General features: G+C 37.9%; 2 protein-coding genes across 2 annotated transcripts; one reads left to right on the top strand and one right to left on the bottom strand.

The window, feature by feature from the left end:
* Positions 1-5,648: 5,648 nt before the first annotated feature.
* On the bottom strand, positions 5,649-8,415 carry LOC110907994 (chlorophyll a-b binding protein 7, chloroplastic). Its single transcript, XM_022152900.2, has 6 exons — positions 8,233-8,415; positions 7,158-7,324; positions 6,925-7,071; positions 6,720-6,852; positions 6,535-6,627; positions 5,649-6,078 (listed from the first exon to the last, which is right to left on the bottom strand). The coding sequence occupies exons 1-6, from the start codon at positions 8,347-8,349 to the stop codon at positions 5,770-5,772; spliced, it is 966 nt and encodes a 321-aa protein (XP_022008592.1). The 5' UTR covers positions 8,350-8,415; the 3' UTR covers positions 5,649-5,769.
* Positions 8,416-12,902: 4,487 nt separating this feature from the next.
* LOC110907993 (mitotic spindle checkpoint protein BUBR1) lies at positions 12,903-16,109 on the top strand. The gene is made up of 11 exons (XM_022152899.2): positions 12,903-13,194; positions 13,283-13,342; positions 13,411-13,555; positions 13,642-13,799; positions 14,380-14,461; positions 14,541-14,607; positions 14,734-14,791; positions 14,876-15,035; positions 15,121-15,197; positions 15,680-15,751; positions 15,833-16,109. The coding sequence occupies exons 1-11, from the start codon at positions 12,998-13,000 to the stop codon at positions 15,891-15,893; spliced, it is 1,137 nt and encodes a 378-aa protein (XP_022008591.1). The 5' UTR covers positions 12,903-12,997; the 3' UTR covers positions 15,894-16,109.
* Positions 16,110-17,190: the final 1,081 nt, after the last annotated feature.

A 17,190-nucleotide genomic window follows, 5' to 3' on the forward strand; every position in this document is an offset into this window, starting at 1 on the left:
GGAGGCTCAGTTCAAAGGGACGTCTAAGGCGCACGCTAGTACTCTTATTCTTAAGCTGGTGACAACTAAGTATGATGGGAGGAGCGGCATTCGCGAGCACATCATGATGATGAACGACATGGCCAATAAGCTGAAAGGGCTGGAAATGGAAATCAGTGATGGTTTCCTTGTTCATTTCATCATTACTTCGCTTCCTTCTTCTTTTGAAGCATTCAAGATCAACTACAACACTCAGAAGGAAAAGTGGACGATGAGTGAGCTGGTCGCTATGTGCGTACAGGAGGAGGAGCGCATGAGGATGGATCGCACTACCGATGTTGCCAATTTCACTACCTCCAATCCTAAGAAAAGGAAGCACAATTATCAGAGGAAGGATGCTTCTAAAGTCCATAAGTCTAATCCTAACCCTAATACAAGTGCACCTTCCAGCTCTAAGAACTCCTTAGGCAGTATCCGCTGCAAGTTCTGTAAAAAGACAGGACATATGCAGAAGGAATGCCCTGACTTTAAGGAGTGGCTGGCTAAGAAAGGTAACGATTATTTTATGATACTTGAGTCCTATAATTTAAGTGTTCCTGCTAATTCTTGGTGGTTTGATTCTGGTTCTATGGTTCATGTTACCAATTCTACTCAGGGATTCCTTTCAATCCGGAAGCTGGAAAGAAACCAAAGAACGCTTAAGGTTGGGGATGATCGAGAATTAGAAGTGAAGGCCATTGGAACATTACAATTAGTTATGAAAACTGGTTTATGTATTAAACTTTATGATACCTTATATGTTCCTGAGGTAACTCGGAACCTTGTATCAGGACCAAAGTTAGACATGGACGGTTTTATTGTTTCCCATGGTCATCGCCAACTCTCTATCCATTATGATTCTGTTCTTTATGGTACTGGTGTTCTGGATGGAGGTCTCTATAGATTAGAACTAGATGATGGCTTTTCCAAATCTTTGTTGTCATATAACATTAATGAATCACTCACAAAGATGGAAGAGAAACGAGACTTAGAGACTTCATCCATGTTGTGGCATCAGCGTTTAGGCCACATTTCAAAAGAGCGATTAAATCGTCTCCTGAAGGATGAAGTCTTACCTCCTCTCGATTTCTCTGACTTTGGAACATGTGTCAAATGTCTTAAAGGTAAAATGACATTAGCGAATAAGAAAGGTGCCACTAGGAGCTCTAATTTATTAGAACTCATTCACACTGACATTAGTGGTCCCTACCAAATCGCTGGCATAACAGGACATACTTCATTTATCACTTTTATTGACGATTATTCTCGTTACATGTACTTGTATCTTATTAAGGAGAAATCTGAATCTCTAACAACTTTTAAAGATTATAAGGCTGAAGTTGAAAAGCAATTAGATCGTCAGATTAAAGTTGTGAGATCAGATAGAGGCGGTGAGTATTATGGAAGACATACTGATGTGGGTCAAGCTCCTGGTCCATTTTATGAGTTTTGTAAGGGCCAGGGGATTGTAAACCAATACACCATGCCTGGTACACCTCAGCAGAACGGTGTCGCTGAAAGAAGAAACCGTACCCTTATGAACATGGTGCGCAGTATGTTAGCCAACACTAACTTACCATTATTCCTCTGGACTGAAGCGTTAAAAGCAGCTGTTCATATACTCAATAGAGTTCCTTCTAAGTCTGTCCCTAAAACTCCTTATGAACTTTGGACAGGAAGGAAACCGAGTCTTAAATATATGAAAGTATGGGGCTGCATTGCTGAAGCAAAACTTTACAATCCTTTCCTAAGGAAACTTGACCCTAAGACAGTTACCTGTTTCTTTATCGGGTATCCTGAGAACTCTAAGGGTTATCGTTTCTATTGTCCTTCCCATGTCACCCGTATTGTTGAAACCAAGCGTGCTGCGTTCCTGGAGAATTTCAAGGTCAGTGGGAGCAGTACCAACCCTTACGAAGAATTGCAAGAAGTACAAGACGCGGGGGGGAGAGACTCGTCGCTTACCATTACTCCGATTACTCCTCTTGTACCCAATGCAACTATTGTTCCTGAAGCTACTGCACCAACTCCAAATTCACCTCTACAATCAGAACCCATTATACCTCATGACGAAGGCACATCAAACGCTCAAAACCAAGACAACGCTGAACCCGATAATCTACTCAGGAGGTCATCCAGGCAAAGAAGGCCTCCTAATTGGGATGATTATGTTACCTACCTGACTGAAATGGATCCCGGAAAGCTCAATGATCCTATCTCTTACAATGAAGCCATTAGCAGTGATCAGTCTTCTGAATGGAATAAAGCAATGATTGATGAGCTTGATTCCATGAAGAAAAATGACGTTTGGGATTTGGTAGAATTACCCAACGGAGTCAAACCCGTAGGATGCAAATGGGTGTTCAAAACAAAACTGGATCCGAATGGTAACGTTGAACGCTACAAAGCGAGATTGGTTGCAAAGGGCTACACTCAGAAAGAGGGAATTGATTATCAAGAGACGTTTTCACCTGTCTCTCGTAAAGATTCATTAAGGATCGTCATGGCCCTAGTAGCTCATTTCGACTTAGAGCTGCATCAGATGGACGTTAAAACCGCTTTCCTTAACGGAGATTTGGACGAAGATGTTTACATGAAGCAACCTGAAGGCTTTGAGCCTGAAGGTCAGGAGCATCTAGTCTGTAAGCTGAAGAAATCCATTTACGGGTTAAAACAAGCATCACGTCAGTGGTACCTCAAGTTTGATGAAGTCATGAAGAAGCAAGGTTTTATGAAGAATCAAGTGGATCAATGCACCTACCTCAAGATGAGTGGGAGCAACTTTACTATACTTGTCCTTTACGTTGACGACATTCTATTGGCAAGTAATAGTTTAGACATGTTGCATGAGTCGAAGCGGTTACTCTCGCATAACTTCGACATGAAGGATCTCGGAGATGCATCTTACGTCATTGGCATCGAAATTCACCGAGATAGAAACAAAGGGATCTTAGGATTGTCCCAAAGGGCCTACATAGATCGTGTCCTTACACGATATAACATGCAACAGTGCAAACCCTCCATCGCTCCAGTAGTTAAGGGAGATGTTTTCGGTTCGTTTCAGTGTCCGACAACAGAGGTTGAGAAGGAGCAAATGAGCCAGATACCTTACGCATCAGTAGTCGGGAGCTTGATGTATGCTCAAGTCTGTACTCGTCCAGATATCGCTTATATTGCTGGAATGCTAGGCCGTTATCAGACTAATCCTGGCCTAGATCACTGGAAAGCAGCTAAGAAGGTACTTCGATATCTGCAAGGGACGAAAGACTATAAGCTGACTTATAGAAGAAGTGATCATTTAGAAGTGGTGGGCTATTCTGATTCTGACTTTGCCAAATGCAAAGATGACAAGAAATCCACTTCGGGCTATATCTTTATGTTAGCAGGCGGCCCTATCTCTTGGAAGAGTCATAAACAACAGTTGACCACAACTTCCACAATGATGGCAGAGTACATTGCTGTCTATAACGCAACCTGTCATGGAATGTTGATTAGAAACCTGGTCACTGGACTCAAAATCGTTAATTCCATTTCTAGACCATTGAAGCTTTACTGTGATAATTCAGCTGCCGTTAGTTTCTCGAACAGTAACAGTTCGACTGGAGCTGGTTTATATCTCGATACGAAATATCTATTTGTACGTGAACGTGTTGAGGAAAATAATCTTTGTATCGAGTATATTAGTACTAAGGATATGCTTGCGGATCCGATGATTAAAGGTCTCCCTCCTAAGGTTTATGAAGAACATGTTCGGAATATGGGATTATGTAAAGACCTTATTTGAGCATATTGTACTAGCTTATGTTTTATGTTTAATGAAATTTCCTCAAGTTTGATTTTGTATGTCTATTAGAATATGTTCAACCGGTATAATGGCATATAGACAAATAAAAAGTTACAAATCAAACAAAGGGCTTACGCGTATTTTGATCATAACGACTAGGTTTTAAATTAAGGCTATAGTATGATTAATGGGGGTCCTGAGTCGCATAATGATTCAACGGCTGTATTTCTCTGCTATAGTACTTGTTTAAGGCTAAAATGAGTGTTAACTCCTGATCAGGCTTAGCTAATACTCATAGTAAATGATTACTCGGCTAAGTGGGAGAATGTAAGATTAAATATTATTATGTTTAATATTTAATCTATAGCCATCTTAATCATTTACATTATAGAGATCAAAATATATTAGAACCTATTATTTAAATTAGTTGGTAATTGTTGATGGACCATATTACCCTTAGTAACTAATTAGGTTTCCTCCTGGGTGCTTATATAAAGAGAATAAGGTGGAGGTTTAAGGGTTACTCAGTTTCACAATTCACACCCCATAAGCCATAACATCATCACGAAACCTCCTCTCCTAAACCGATACCCTTTTCGGTTTCTAAGTCACCATCATCAGTCAGCACCCTAAGGAGGAACCGAATCAAGATGACAGGCATGTCGAACTCTCTCACAGGATTCTCCTCTGCACTATCTGCGGTGACAGGTATGATTCATATGTTTTCCTTCATGCTTAAACAGAACTGAACCAACAATTGTTTCATCAGACACATTTTTTTTGAGCTAGAATAGGGTATGCGAATTCACATATATGTCCCTATGCAGGAGAATAGCACTATTGTTATACACCTTTATACTTCAAAAAAAGAAAGAAAGAAAAATAATCATATAATGGTGAATAACATGAATTTCAGTATATATATTGTTCATCATAAGAACGGGAAGAGATGAAAAGAGTCGTACATTGAGAATTTAACAATGCTTATAGTAAAACCTCTTAAATGAATACCCTTTGTTTGGTTCATAATATCTTAGTTTAGTGACCTTGTTTATATATAGATAATGGCAACACTGGTAAGGCCATACGGTATAACAATGTTTTTAAATCGGTACCGAAAAAAAAAGTTGATGCGACTCTTAGGTACCAACAAAAACACCATTACTTGTGTTTTGATATTGAGCAAATTCGGAAAGGGAGCGCTAGGTAATTCACCGAGCGTCGTGTTCAAAACAAACTCTTCATATGCCAATCATCTTATGCCACATAAGCATTTTATATTTAATATTTTATAATAAACTATTCACAACCTCCTTTTGGGACGGAAAATAATATGACGTGACACCAACGGAGAGAAGAAAAAGTTATAGGATAGGTGAGATGAAAAATATAGATGCCTTATTTTTAAAAGAGTTCATTTATTTGCAAGTTATAAAAGTATTGAAGTATGTATGTACTTTTTGACTCAAGTAATATGGTCTTTTTGTAATTAACATCTTCAATTGTATACACGCTGTGGTGAACGGTTAATCATGCATCATGTGGTGGCGTTGATAGCTGAAAGACAAAAGGGCACATGTACTAATCGGTCTTTGTCTCGATTGCTAAGTATTATGTGTCTTATGTCCAAGGCTTGATGCAAAACTACTATCAAGCCGGGGTCTCACTGGAAGCAGTCTCTCTATTCCTACGGGGTAGAGGTAAGGCTGTCTACATCTTACCCTCCTCAGACCCTACCTTTGCTTTGCTATTGGTGGGATTTCCTGAGTATGATGATGATGATGAACTGTATACACGCTGGGTGATGGATACTTTTTGTTCTTTAAATTGGTACGCCACATTTCCATGTTCCAAGTGATAACCACAATATTACTGATATTATGCTTTACAGTTGAATATAAACATAGTGACAGACAGATCAGTGACCAAATATATACACACCAACAGGATGACATTACTTTTTGTGTTTACTTGTAGAGAGACCCAAACAATGATATTATGTTATTATGCAAAGGGTCTGAAATGTGGTCAACAAGGTTCTGCACAGGTCCCTTACCAGTCAAAGCTGCTTGAGCATAAAACCCTAGCCACGCGACCATTGCAAGACGTCCATTTTTAATCTCTTTAACCTTCAGTTCTTGAAAACCAGCTGGATCTCCAGAAAGGTTTAACGGATCGAAGAGCACGCCACCTGGATAATTAATGTCACCTGGCAGGAATATTCCTAATGGCTCAAGAGCCTCTATACCACAGTATCTTGCGTATTCTGGCCCAACCTGCACCAACACATAAATCACATATATACACAAAAGTACAAAACTTAAGAACCATTAGGGCTGCAGATGAACTGAACAGTTCGTTTGTGTTCGTTCGTTTAACACATGAACAGAGGCCGTGTTCATTCGTCTGTGTTCGATAGCTCATTAGTGTTTTCATTTTATATATTTTATTCAAATACTTCAAAATTCCGACAAATTAAATATTTAATAAGTATCAGTGTATTAATATTCTGTTCATGAGCATTAGTTTGCGCTTGTGTTCATGAACGTTTATTTGCGTCCGTTACCTAAAATTAACAAACAAACACGAACACGAACACATTCATTTTCTAAACGAACGCACACGAACTGAAAATCTCGTTCGGTGAGTGTTCATGAACAGTTTGTAAAGACATATATTTCCTTAACAAACGGTGAGAAGTATTTTGATTGAAAGATGATGAAGGTTGTTACCATGAGAAGAAATTGGCAGATTGCTATAACAATCACTCCTTGACTTCCAGCGAAATGGAGCCCTGGGATACCAAGGTAATCCAGTGTCTCACCCTGGGGATAAAATCAAGTCAACCATTAAAAGTCAACTGGCGATCCAGTATACGTTTTTTCTTTAACAGTTCAAACGGGATACGACAGGCTACCTGAAGCTTTGAGTATCCGACTCGCCACCAGACAGGTTCAACAAAATGGAAAGCGCCAACAAGGTCTAATAGCTCTGGAATGAGAGCACCCAATGCAGCAAGCATAGCCCAACGTGCATGCAAAATTTCAAAACTGCAAGTAGCAACTGAATATTGTGTGATAGCATAGCACAAGTAGCAAGTAAAAAGTAAGAATGTGGTTTACTTGTAGTATCTCTTGAAAGCTACAGGATCTTGACTGAGGCCTGCAATATCAAACCCGTAATCACCAGGTAGATCACCGTCAAGATAGGTAGGATAGTCAAATGGGATGGGGCCAAGCCACCGAGGCCTTTCTTCTCCATACCAAAAGCTGTGATGGAAATCCAGAACAACCTTTTTAATACTCTGACAACTGTCTCATTTAACTATGTATCAATCAAATACACATATATATACCTGTCCTTTTTTGCATTTTCTGCGAGTGCTTTATAGAGTGAAGCATTTTGAAGAGCAGCTTGCTTTTTCTCCTGCATTCGTCTCTGAAGTGTCTCCCCGAGGGGACTGTTGGCGATGGCTTTAACAGCAGTGAAAGGAATAGCTGAGAAAACTACTACTCCAGCAAGCTATATTACAAAACAAACAGGACATTTATCATCTAAACTTGACGACAGTAAAGGCTCCGCCACTGTTTCGGTTAGGAGTGTAATGTTTCCGATTTTTCCTTCGAAAATTTAAAAAAGAATTATAGGTCCGCCCCGCCAATTATGTTGCCTAAAAATCCCCTGCCCCTACCAAGTTTATTGTCAAAAATATTTATACATATTTTTGTATTGAGTTTAAAAAATGTGAAGAACGGGCTATTAGTAAGTTTTATAATTGTTAATAAACTTTAAGTAAAGTTTGTTACTACTTTATATATAAATCAAAGTTGAGGGTTATTTTTTATCTTAAAGGTATTTATCATTTATCTTAAAGATAGTTGGGGTGAGTTGTAATTCTTCGTCCTTACTTAACATTTATCTCGCATTATTATAAATATTTGGTCTATATTTTGTTAAACAATATTTAGCGATTTTTTTATGTGTAAGAACGCCTCGTTTGAATGAATGAAGATTATGTAGTATTATTTGGAATTATTATTGTTTGATCCCACTTGAATCGAATATCTGACCTGAACATATAACCCGAAACATAGCGATAGGAAACACCACCCCCGCAAAACTTTTGGTTAAGCTCCGCCCCTTTTCCTTACAAACTAACACTTAATTGTTGGTATGAGGGGAAGTGAGAATATTCATCCTCATAAATAATGAAAGCAGTTGAACCCTACTACTACATGTTTGTTAGACTTAGATGCTTGGGGCTATGGCAGGCAGTGATTTGTAACATATAGGGCATACATACATACATACAACTCACTATCTACTATGATTTAATCTCAGAGGATTGTAATTGACAGTTCGTTGATGAACATATAGGGCAAAGCAATATTCTTTTTCGAAAATCAGAGATGAAAAGGAATAGTAGCAACCTCTTGCCATGAAGCTCGGCAGCGGCTGAATTGATCTTGAGATAAAGCGAGTGGTGATTTGGCAAATAGTCCGGAATAACAACGGAAACCGGAGGTGGAGGAGACCTCAACATTCATTTTGGATGTCTGCTTTTCTCTCCTTTCCCTTCGTATCCTTGTATCTTTTTTAACATTTATGAGTAAATTACCTTTTCATACTTTATGTTTGTAGAATGTATTCTCTTCTAACTTAAAAAAATAAGTGTCATAGTTCTTTATTTGGAAAACTCATTACATTTGTGACTACTGTCACCACTTGTCACTGTCACACAGACCACAAATCCGACCACAAACTTCAAGATTGACGTCGAGATGTTGGGTGGTTCTTCGTGTCACACCCCAGCCGATGGCGGAAACATCAGGGTGTGGCACTGAGTGAAACAGATTGTCCAGAAGTTTCCATAACAATTATATTTATCAATTACTTAAAACAACATGTCATATACCATGTCATAAAAGATAGTACAATTATTACAGACAAAAATCTAGGCAATTAGTTCTGTTCCGACAACTCAGATTCAAATTGTACAGACAACTATTTGTTGGCCTCTAGGACCTTATTCTAGCATCGCTTTCCTAGCAGATAAGCATCCGAAACACCTGTCACATACGTTAAAATAAAGTCAATACACATTGTGTAAAGGTGAGCATACAAGTTTGATAATAGCATATAGAGTTCAAAATATTTTACGCATAACCAGCACGTGCACAGATGAAAACGAAGCATGTTAGTTATCGACATGAACCTATCGATACCAATGACTGCGGGTTGACTGCCCAAGGCAATTCGCAATACATGATCACCACAGTAATCCATGCAAGTAATTGTCCTTAACAACCCCCGAGTGAACGGGTGCTGGGTCCAAACTAGAGTATAATCGTCGTTAAGGCAGGTAGACAGCATTCCATGTGTAAACATAACAAACAAGCATTCATTAAGTCACGTATAACATGCGGTAACGGTTAGCGTTGAAAGTATTGCGTAGTATGTTCGATTGTGATTTGCATAAGTAGCGTATGTAACACCCAAAAGTGCGTAAAGCAAAAAGGGATCGAGTATACTCACAGCGGTTGATGGATTGAAGGGAGCGCTTGAGAGTAAGGTTAGCTTGAATAGTTCGATAGTATAACGATAAGTGACGCGTAAAACGGAAACAAGTGTTGGTGGGTCGAACAGCTGGTCGATCGGACGGCAGTCCGATCGGACAGCTGATCGTGCGGGTGACAATCCGTTCGGACGGCTGTCCGGTCGGATGGCCATTCGAGTGAATTGTTTCTTCCTTGGAGAAGAAGGTGTTTGTGTATTCGTTTAGCGTTTGCGATTCGATTGCGATTGAGTTCGATTGTGTTTCGATTGATCACTACACATAACATAAATAAACATGCACAAGTAACACATAAGGCACACACACACGTATAACAATCACCAAAATGTGTATTTCGAGTTGCGAGCGCGATGCTGATTAGATTAGTTCGATTAGCGTTTAATTAACTTTATCGCATTGTTACTTCCTATTATTTACAATCGTAAAGCGATTCGTAGCGATAAATATTCGTCAATTGTTGTGATTCTTAACAATTACTCCACATAATACAACTAACGTAAAACAGAAAATAGACTAACTACGAGTCAAAGAAGTCAAAACAAGAATTGAGCAAGGAGAGACAGATCGCAATTAGCAATCTTTTCTTCCTTTGACTTCAATCTTGACTTTGACTTTGACTTTCGAAACACGGGGTGTTACACTTCGCATATCTGATTTGATATTTAAAATTATGTAGCAATTGTTTACCATTTCATGGTTATTTAGTAAGTCAGTAGATAATTGTTTTAATTTGGGGGTAATTTTTTTCAGGTTGAAGCTCAAAACACTCATATGATGTTTAAGAATTCGTAATTGAGTTCAAAAACATGTATATGATGTTTGATTTCCCATTACGACGTCATTTCCATCTTTTCATTCCCCTGTAGAACCTTTGATTGTCAAGTTTCAGTTTTGTATACTACTGAATGAGCTTACGAAACCCTAGGTTCATACTCTTTTATCAGTTCCATGGTTCCATATGATGAATTGCTTATTTAGTTCATATTTTAGTTGATTTTTTCATAATTTGATGTCGGAATGACCGGATTTTATTAGTTTTGTGATTGATTGTTTAGTTCAGTTTTTCGTTGATTTGTTTTGGAAGTTTGGTGTTTGAATGAGTGAATGATGCGAAATGTCGTGTGTTTTTTGTTTGGATTGATGTTAAAGTGCGGTAGGTTGATTTTGTTTTTTTTAGGATTGATATTCAAGTGTGGTAGGTTGATTTTCTTTGATTAGTTTTAGTTAGAGTTAGTCTATGTAATTAAATATATAAGTATCTATAAATCAATGTTTCGAAAATGTTAAGAACTTTTTGGTTGCTGTAGAGCAAATAGGACTGCCTACCTTTGAGCCATCTGATTTGGAACAAGTAGGTGTTGTAAAGGGGTAAAGAGGGCAATGAATAATATGTGTTTATGATAGTTTTGAGTAAAATGAGTAACCCACCCTTTAACATATTTAGCTAAAATTTTTTACATTATTAGTGCTAAATAATGAAAGGTGTAATAAGTTTTCCAAATAAAGGATTGTGACTGTAATCATTAAAGTTAAAGGGCATCCATTGCAACCCGATACAAATATAAAAGACGAAAAGTGTAATTTACCCTTTAATTTATTTTGTTTTAAGTGGGTGTCTGGATTAGCTTATATTTTTCCTTTCAATTTTACCGTATAGCTTATTCTTTTTTTTACGGTTAATTTCTTTTAATTCGTTATTGTCTGTGGGAGTTGAACCCAAAACCTTTCCCTTCCTGACCCAGATGTTTTAAAAATTTTGCCTTTATTTTATTAATGGAACTCCACCCATTATTGTATTGCTTATTCAAACTAACAACCTAACTTATTAAGATTTTTAATTCATTATATCTTTATTAAGTTGAAAAATAAAACTTACTCCGAACACACCTAATTCATTAACAGTGAACTGAGATTTTATTTTAGGGTAAATTACTTTTTGAGTCTCTGTGTTTTATAGGTTTTAACTAGTTGAGTCCAAAAGCAAAAAGTTTAACGACCTGAGTCCCTAAAAGCACTTTTCTTAACCATTTGAGTCCAAATTTCTAACTCCATCCATCAAGTTTGTTAACTACAAGGGTAATTTGGTCATTTACACACAAAGTACAAGTCTTATATGCACACGAGTATAAGGAACAAGTCTTTAATGCATAAATATTTTAATATTATATATAAAATAAGTTATATATAGTGTTATACACTGCACACACAAACATTTCACACCCATCCCTCCTCTCTCTCTCTTTCTCATCTAGACCATCATTAACACCACCGCACCATCAGTACACCACCACCACCATCCCCACCGCACCTCCACCTCTATCACCACCTTCCGTTGACCGTCAACCACCACTATCACCGCTGCAAACCGCACCGTCAACCACCACTGTCAACCACCGCCTGCAGACGAGACCACCACCACCTACACACCACCGCCGCCACGCCGACAACCGTCAACCACCACTGTCAACCACCACTGTCTCCATCTCCAACTATCCAACAAAATTTCAACGAAACCCTAGAAAAAGAAACCCTAATTTCTGATTTTCCCCAAATTGTTAACTACAAAATCAGCAGGCTTTAGCTTTGTAAAAACTCATCTTCTTCATCTCATAACCCAACCTGAAACTCTAACCCATTAATTCCCCACACCAGTCAACGATTTCAGTAAAAACTTCAAGGTTTTGATCTCCACCAACAAACGCAATAAACCGAGAGAAGTTATACTTTTCGTATATGAAGGAGAAGAGAGATAAAGTGAGGTCCGACGAGTTCGAACTTCCGGTGAAGTTGCAGGTTTTCCAACGAGCATTTCAGCAGTTGATAGGGGTTCGTGGAGTGATAGAGGAGGGTTGTAAAGTTTTGAGTTTCGCTTGGCAGATTATGTTTCTGGGATGATGATGGTGGTGCGATGGTCGGGAGGGTGGTGGTGCGGTGGGGATGGTCGTGCGATGGTGAGGATGATGGTGGTGTGGTGGTGCTGATAATGGTGCGGTATGGATGATGGTGATGCAGTGGTGGTTCGGTGGTGGGGACGGAGGTAGTTTAGAGAGAGAAAGGAAGAGATGAGGGAGAGATGTAGATTTAGAGAGAGAGAGATAAGGGGTAATCTGTGTTGGACCAGTTCATTTATAGATTTACCCAATTAGTTTTTATTTTTAGTTTTTTAATTATAGGGGTCATTTGGTCTTTTAACAAAACTTAACAAAAAAATTATAACTGTGTTAGAAATTTGGACTCAAATGGTTAAGAAAAGTGCTTATAGGGACTCAGGTCGTTAAACTTTTTGCTTTTGGACTCGACTAGTTAAAACCTATAAAACACAGGTACTCAAAAAGTAATTTACCCTTTATTTTATTGAGATATATGACATCTTTTTCCCGTATGGGTTAGGAACTTGTGTATTACTTAAATTGAATTAAAATAGTAAAAACAAAATGCCCTTTATTAGATATGGGCCGTAGTTGGGCTGGTCCACAGAAAGACGACGCTCGGATCCTATCCTATAATTTCAAAATTTGAAATGAAGAGCCAGCCACAGAGAAAAGAAAACCAGAAGAAGTTGACCGTTGAACATACATCAATCAATCAATCTAGGGTTTGCAATTTCGAAGGTCAGAGCCATGGAGGATGCGATACCGGTGGTTATGGATCCAGAGACGGCGTTCTTAGCTTCCAAACAAGAAACCGGCAACGAATGGGAACTCTTCAAGGAGAATGTCAGACCCCTCAAGAGAGGACGCGATGTTAAACTCCTCAACGACTCCCTCAAATCCAATTCCGACTTTCAAATCAGAAACTCTCTCATCGAAACCCGAAGGTAGCAATCATCAATTTTACTTTTTTTTTTTTTTTAATTTTACAAGAGCAATGTCTAATTGTTATTGCTTTTAATTTAATTTTATCAGGAAGATGATTAAAGCCATCGATGAGTACGAAGGTGAAGATCCTCTACAACCATGGCTTCAGTAAGCTCCATCTTCATTTTAATCTTGCTTTTATGTATTTTATTCCAATAATAAATAACCTTTTACAGGTGCATCAAGTGGATTCAAGATGCTTTTCCCCCTGGTGGAGACTGCTCAGGGTTGGTGGTCATTTATGAACAATGTGTAAGGACCTTTTGGCATGACGACCGCTATAAGACCGATCTTCGTTATCTTAAAGTCTGGTTGGAGTATGTGAGTACCTATCTTTCTTTCTTGTCTTATCTTAAGCTGCCCATTGTGTTGTGTATGTATGGTAATCACTCAAATTTGCATTGCAGGCTGAAAATTGTGATGATGCAGAAGTTGTTTACGGTTTTCTTGACACAAATAAAATCGGCCAGACACATTCTCTGTTTTACATATCGTATGCTAATCACCTGGAGTCCAAGAATAAAATCAAAACCGCAAATGAGATATACGAGTCTGGGATATCTAGGTCTGTTTTACTCTCTACCATTCAACTCCTTGGCTTCTAATCATATTGTATAGGATATTTAAGAAACACATCAGCATGAAATCTAACTGTATAGTTTTGCAGTATATTCTGATTGACTGATTTAGTGTAATTGCATATATGCTATATTTAAGTAAGACATCAGCATGAAATCTTTGGATATGATTAGTCTGAGGGCATTTTTGTGTAATTGCATTTGTTTATGATTTGTATTAAATGTAATTCACACATAGATTTCCGTCATCATTATACTTGATCATCCTATATTTCTATCTACAGTCTCTTATTTTCCACATTAATGTCAATGAACCTTCTGGTTTGATTCAAAATAAGTGTTATTAAATAAGTTCTCCTATTTTTTTTTTTTATTTTTTTTTAAGTAGTTCACATTCACCATGTGTTGAAATGTGCTTCAAATTAATTTGGTTCTGTTTGTCTATTCTTTTTTATAATGTCTGATTTTGGAACAGAACAATTCATTATGTTGCAGCATAGTTAAGACAAATAAATATGACTTTTTTTTACTTAACTAAGTTCTTAACATATTCATTGCTTGTAACAGGAACGCTCAACCTATTGAGAAGCTAAAAGCAGCTTACAAGAAGTTTTTTGCTCGTTCAATGAGTAGACCAAAAGCCAGCGAAGTATGTCAATAACCTTTATTTTCAGCCTCTTTGTTATTTGAATTAGCTTGTGTTGATGCGTAAGTTAAAAAATCCATAGGAGGAAGTGATGGATACGCGTCAACCTGCGCGAAGCTTTGGAACCATCTTGGCCCGTGCAGACAGTGGTGATTTTCTTCTTTCTTTCTTATCGTTTACAAAATACATAAATCTCAAATACGCCTCCTTTACTCATTCATATATATATTTATAAATATTAAATATATATCTATGTTTTCTTAATCACCTTCCAGGAAACCGCACTCAGGAAAGTAGTTTTGATATCGCTAGAAAAAGACCAAAGCAAGAAGGGTGAGTGTAAACAATGAAGTCAGCGAGTGTAACTTTGTTTGTAATACGTGTAAACCATGAGTTTCTTTTTGTTGTTGTTGTTAGGAATCAAGGGGGTTCACTCAAGGTGTTTAAAGAGACGGGCAAGAGCTCATTGCATGGATCCGATTCATCCTTGAAGCCCTCAACTTGGCACACTCTAGGAGCACGAGCCGAGAGAAATAAAGAGAATAATGCCATCCCTTCAAAGTGGACCTCAAATAAGGTAGTTAGTTACACACACATCTTAGTGTCAATTGTGTTTATTATAATATAATTATCATTGATGAATCTTTTTTTTAAAATTTCAGATTCCCCAGAGAGCTTTTGGTAGAGCCGCCCCTCCCCCTCCTCGAATTGAGGTTTTTGTAGACGAAGAATGTCCAGAGTGAGTGTATACTAATTAGTTACTGCTTGCTAATGAAGTTAGGCATCGGGCCACTCTTCCGCTGTACTTGTTAATAGCGCTCATAGTGAGCACTATCTAATTTTGGCGCCTCCGTAGCGAGTGAATAGCAGAATTTCAGGTTTTTTGGGTTTAATATAAATAGCGATAAAATATACATTATACAATAGCTGGATTTTAGGTTTTTGTTAAATATATGTATAGAAACACTGTATTTGGATGTAATATACATATAATATATTTCTAAAAATTTCTTCTAGTGTATCGCTAAACATAAAATAGCGCCCGCTATTTCATCGCTATCGCTACGTAGCGTATACGTTGCTTGTCGCTAATAGCCGCTATTCGCAATTAAGTATGTTTTCCACACAAAACAATAGTAAGCTGTCATAAAAAGGGATTCACCACATATTGTACCCTCTGCTTTTATATGTTCACGTATGTGCTTTTAAATGTCTTTTCAGATCTCATATTGTAAGCAATGGGGGTGGACGTGTGCAGCTTAGAGACAACGATGATGGTAAAGACCTCAAAAAGTAAGTAATAAGTGTGTAACCTTGGTTTGGTGTGACTGGGACAAGTTTGACTTACCAATGGTTTCGTCTGTTTTGAAACAGGGAGACAGAGCTACTAAGGGAGAACCCGTTACGACATTTTCCTCCAAGCAGTCTCAGATGATCTCTTCCTTCATCTTGTATCTCGTTCCATTACATTACATCTGTGTGATGTTGCTTTGTTGTTTGAATAATAACTATCTTGTGTATTGTGGTGCATTTGGGGGTCAGCTTTTGTCTATAAAGCCTCCTGATTCAAGTTGTTCACATCCTTGTTCATTTTATCATGCAAAAAAACCCATCAAGTTTGAATGTGGAAAGCATTGTTATTCTTGTCTCATTATAGTTGTATGTTAATATTGGGTGGTTTTTAATTACCTTTAGAGGGGTATGTATGTATGTCACACTTGTTACCTTAAGTTACTTTTTTATCTCATGCTCTTTTTCGCCCTCTCTTCATCCAGTTGCTTTGCGGCCCCAACCATATCCCTGTCCGGAAACTAACTTCTGCAACCAAAACTATTTGCACAACAGAGGTTACTGTCCCAGAGTTGAACCAGAGATTTCTGTTTGGTAACAAGGCATTACCCCGTGTTCCAAGGATATCAGTGCGGTGGCTGATAATGGCCCTGATAGTGTGGTACAATGGGAGACTATTTAGGTACGTCGTTTCATTTACTGTTTTACAGTTCAAAACACTGAATTCATATTAATGTAAAGCTAGATGATTCTAATCAACAACACCAGGTAGGAAATATTTTTTTTGGGAAATGAAGGTGAAAGAAGAACCAATCAGATGTTAAAATCGGCTTTTGTGACAACGTATCTTAAGTTGCGTTGTCTTTCAGTGACAGAGATGAATTGAAGGTGAAAGAAGAACCAATCAGATGTTTTCCTTTTGACCAGCCTCAAAGCGTGTTAAAAAGTATAAATTTGGTTCCATTCAAAACGAGTTCTAACCAAAATGGGTTAGGACGCTTAACTCCGGCAACACTTGGCTTAACTATTGGTATGTTTTACATTAGTTGGGCAATGTTCAGGGGTACCTTCCTGCCTCCGGCCATTACATGAATCCGCCAGTCTGTCTCCATTTGTATTTCCAAAATATCGAGAGAAAAAAAGGTGCGATCAAGAAAAAAGATCATATATAATAAAACAGATTAAAACTTCTAGTGCCTAATGGTGATGTATGTTTGTACAAACTCTAACCTTGACAATTAACAAGTGCCTCATATTCAAGGGATCCATTTGAGCATTTACAAAGCAAAGCACCAAGTTATACCATGAAATAGCTTAAACAAACTGGAACTACTGCTCTAACACATACTTTGGGATACAATCTGATGGGTGATATCACTTTAGACCTCCAAAGTGTATGCTTTTAGTGACAAACTGATAACTTCATTGTATAACATCATGAA

The sequence above is a fragment of the Helianthus annuus genome, chromosome 14 (assembly GCF_002127325.2).
Source record: "Helianthus annuus cultivar XRQ/B chromosome 14, HanXRQr2.0-SUNRISE, whole genome shotgun sequence".
NCBI classification, from domain to species: domain Eukaryota; kingdom Viridiplantae; phylum Streptophyta; class Magnoliopsida; order Asterales; family Asteraceae; genus Helianthus; species Helianthus annuus.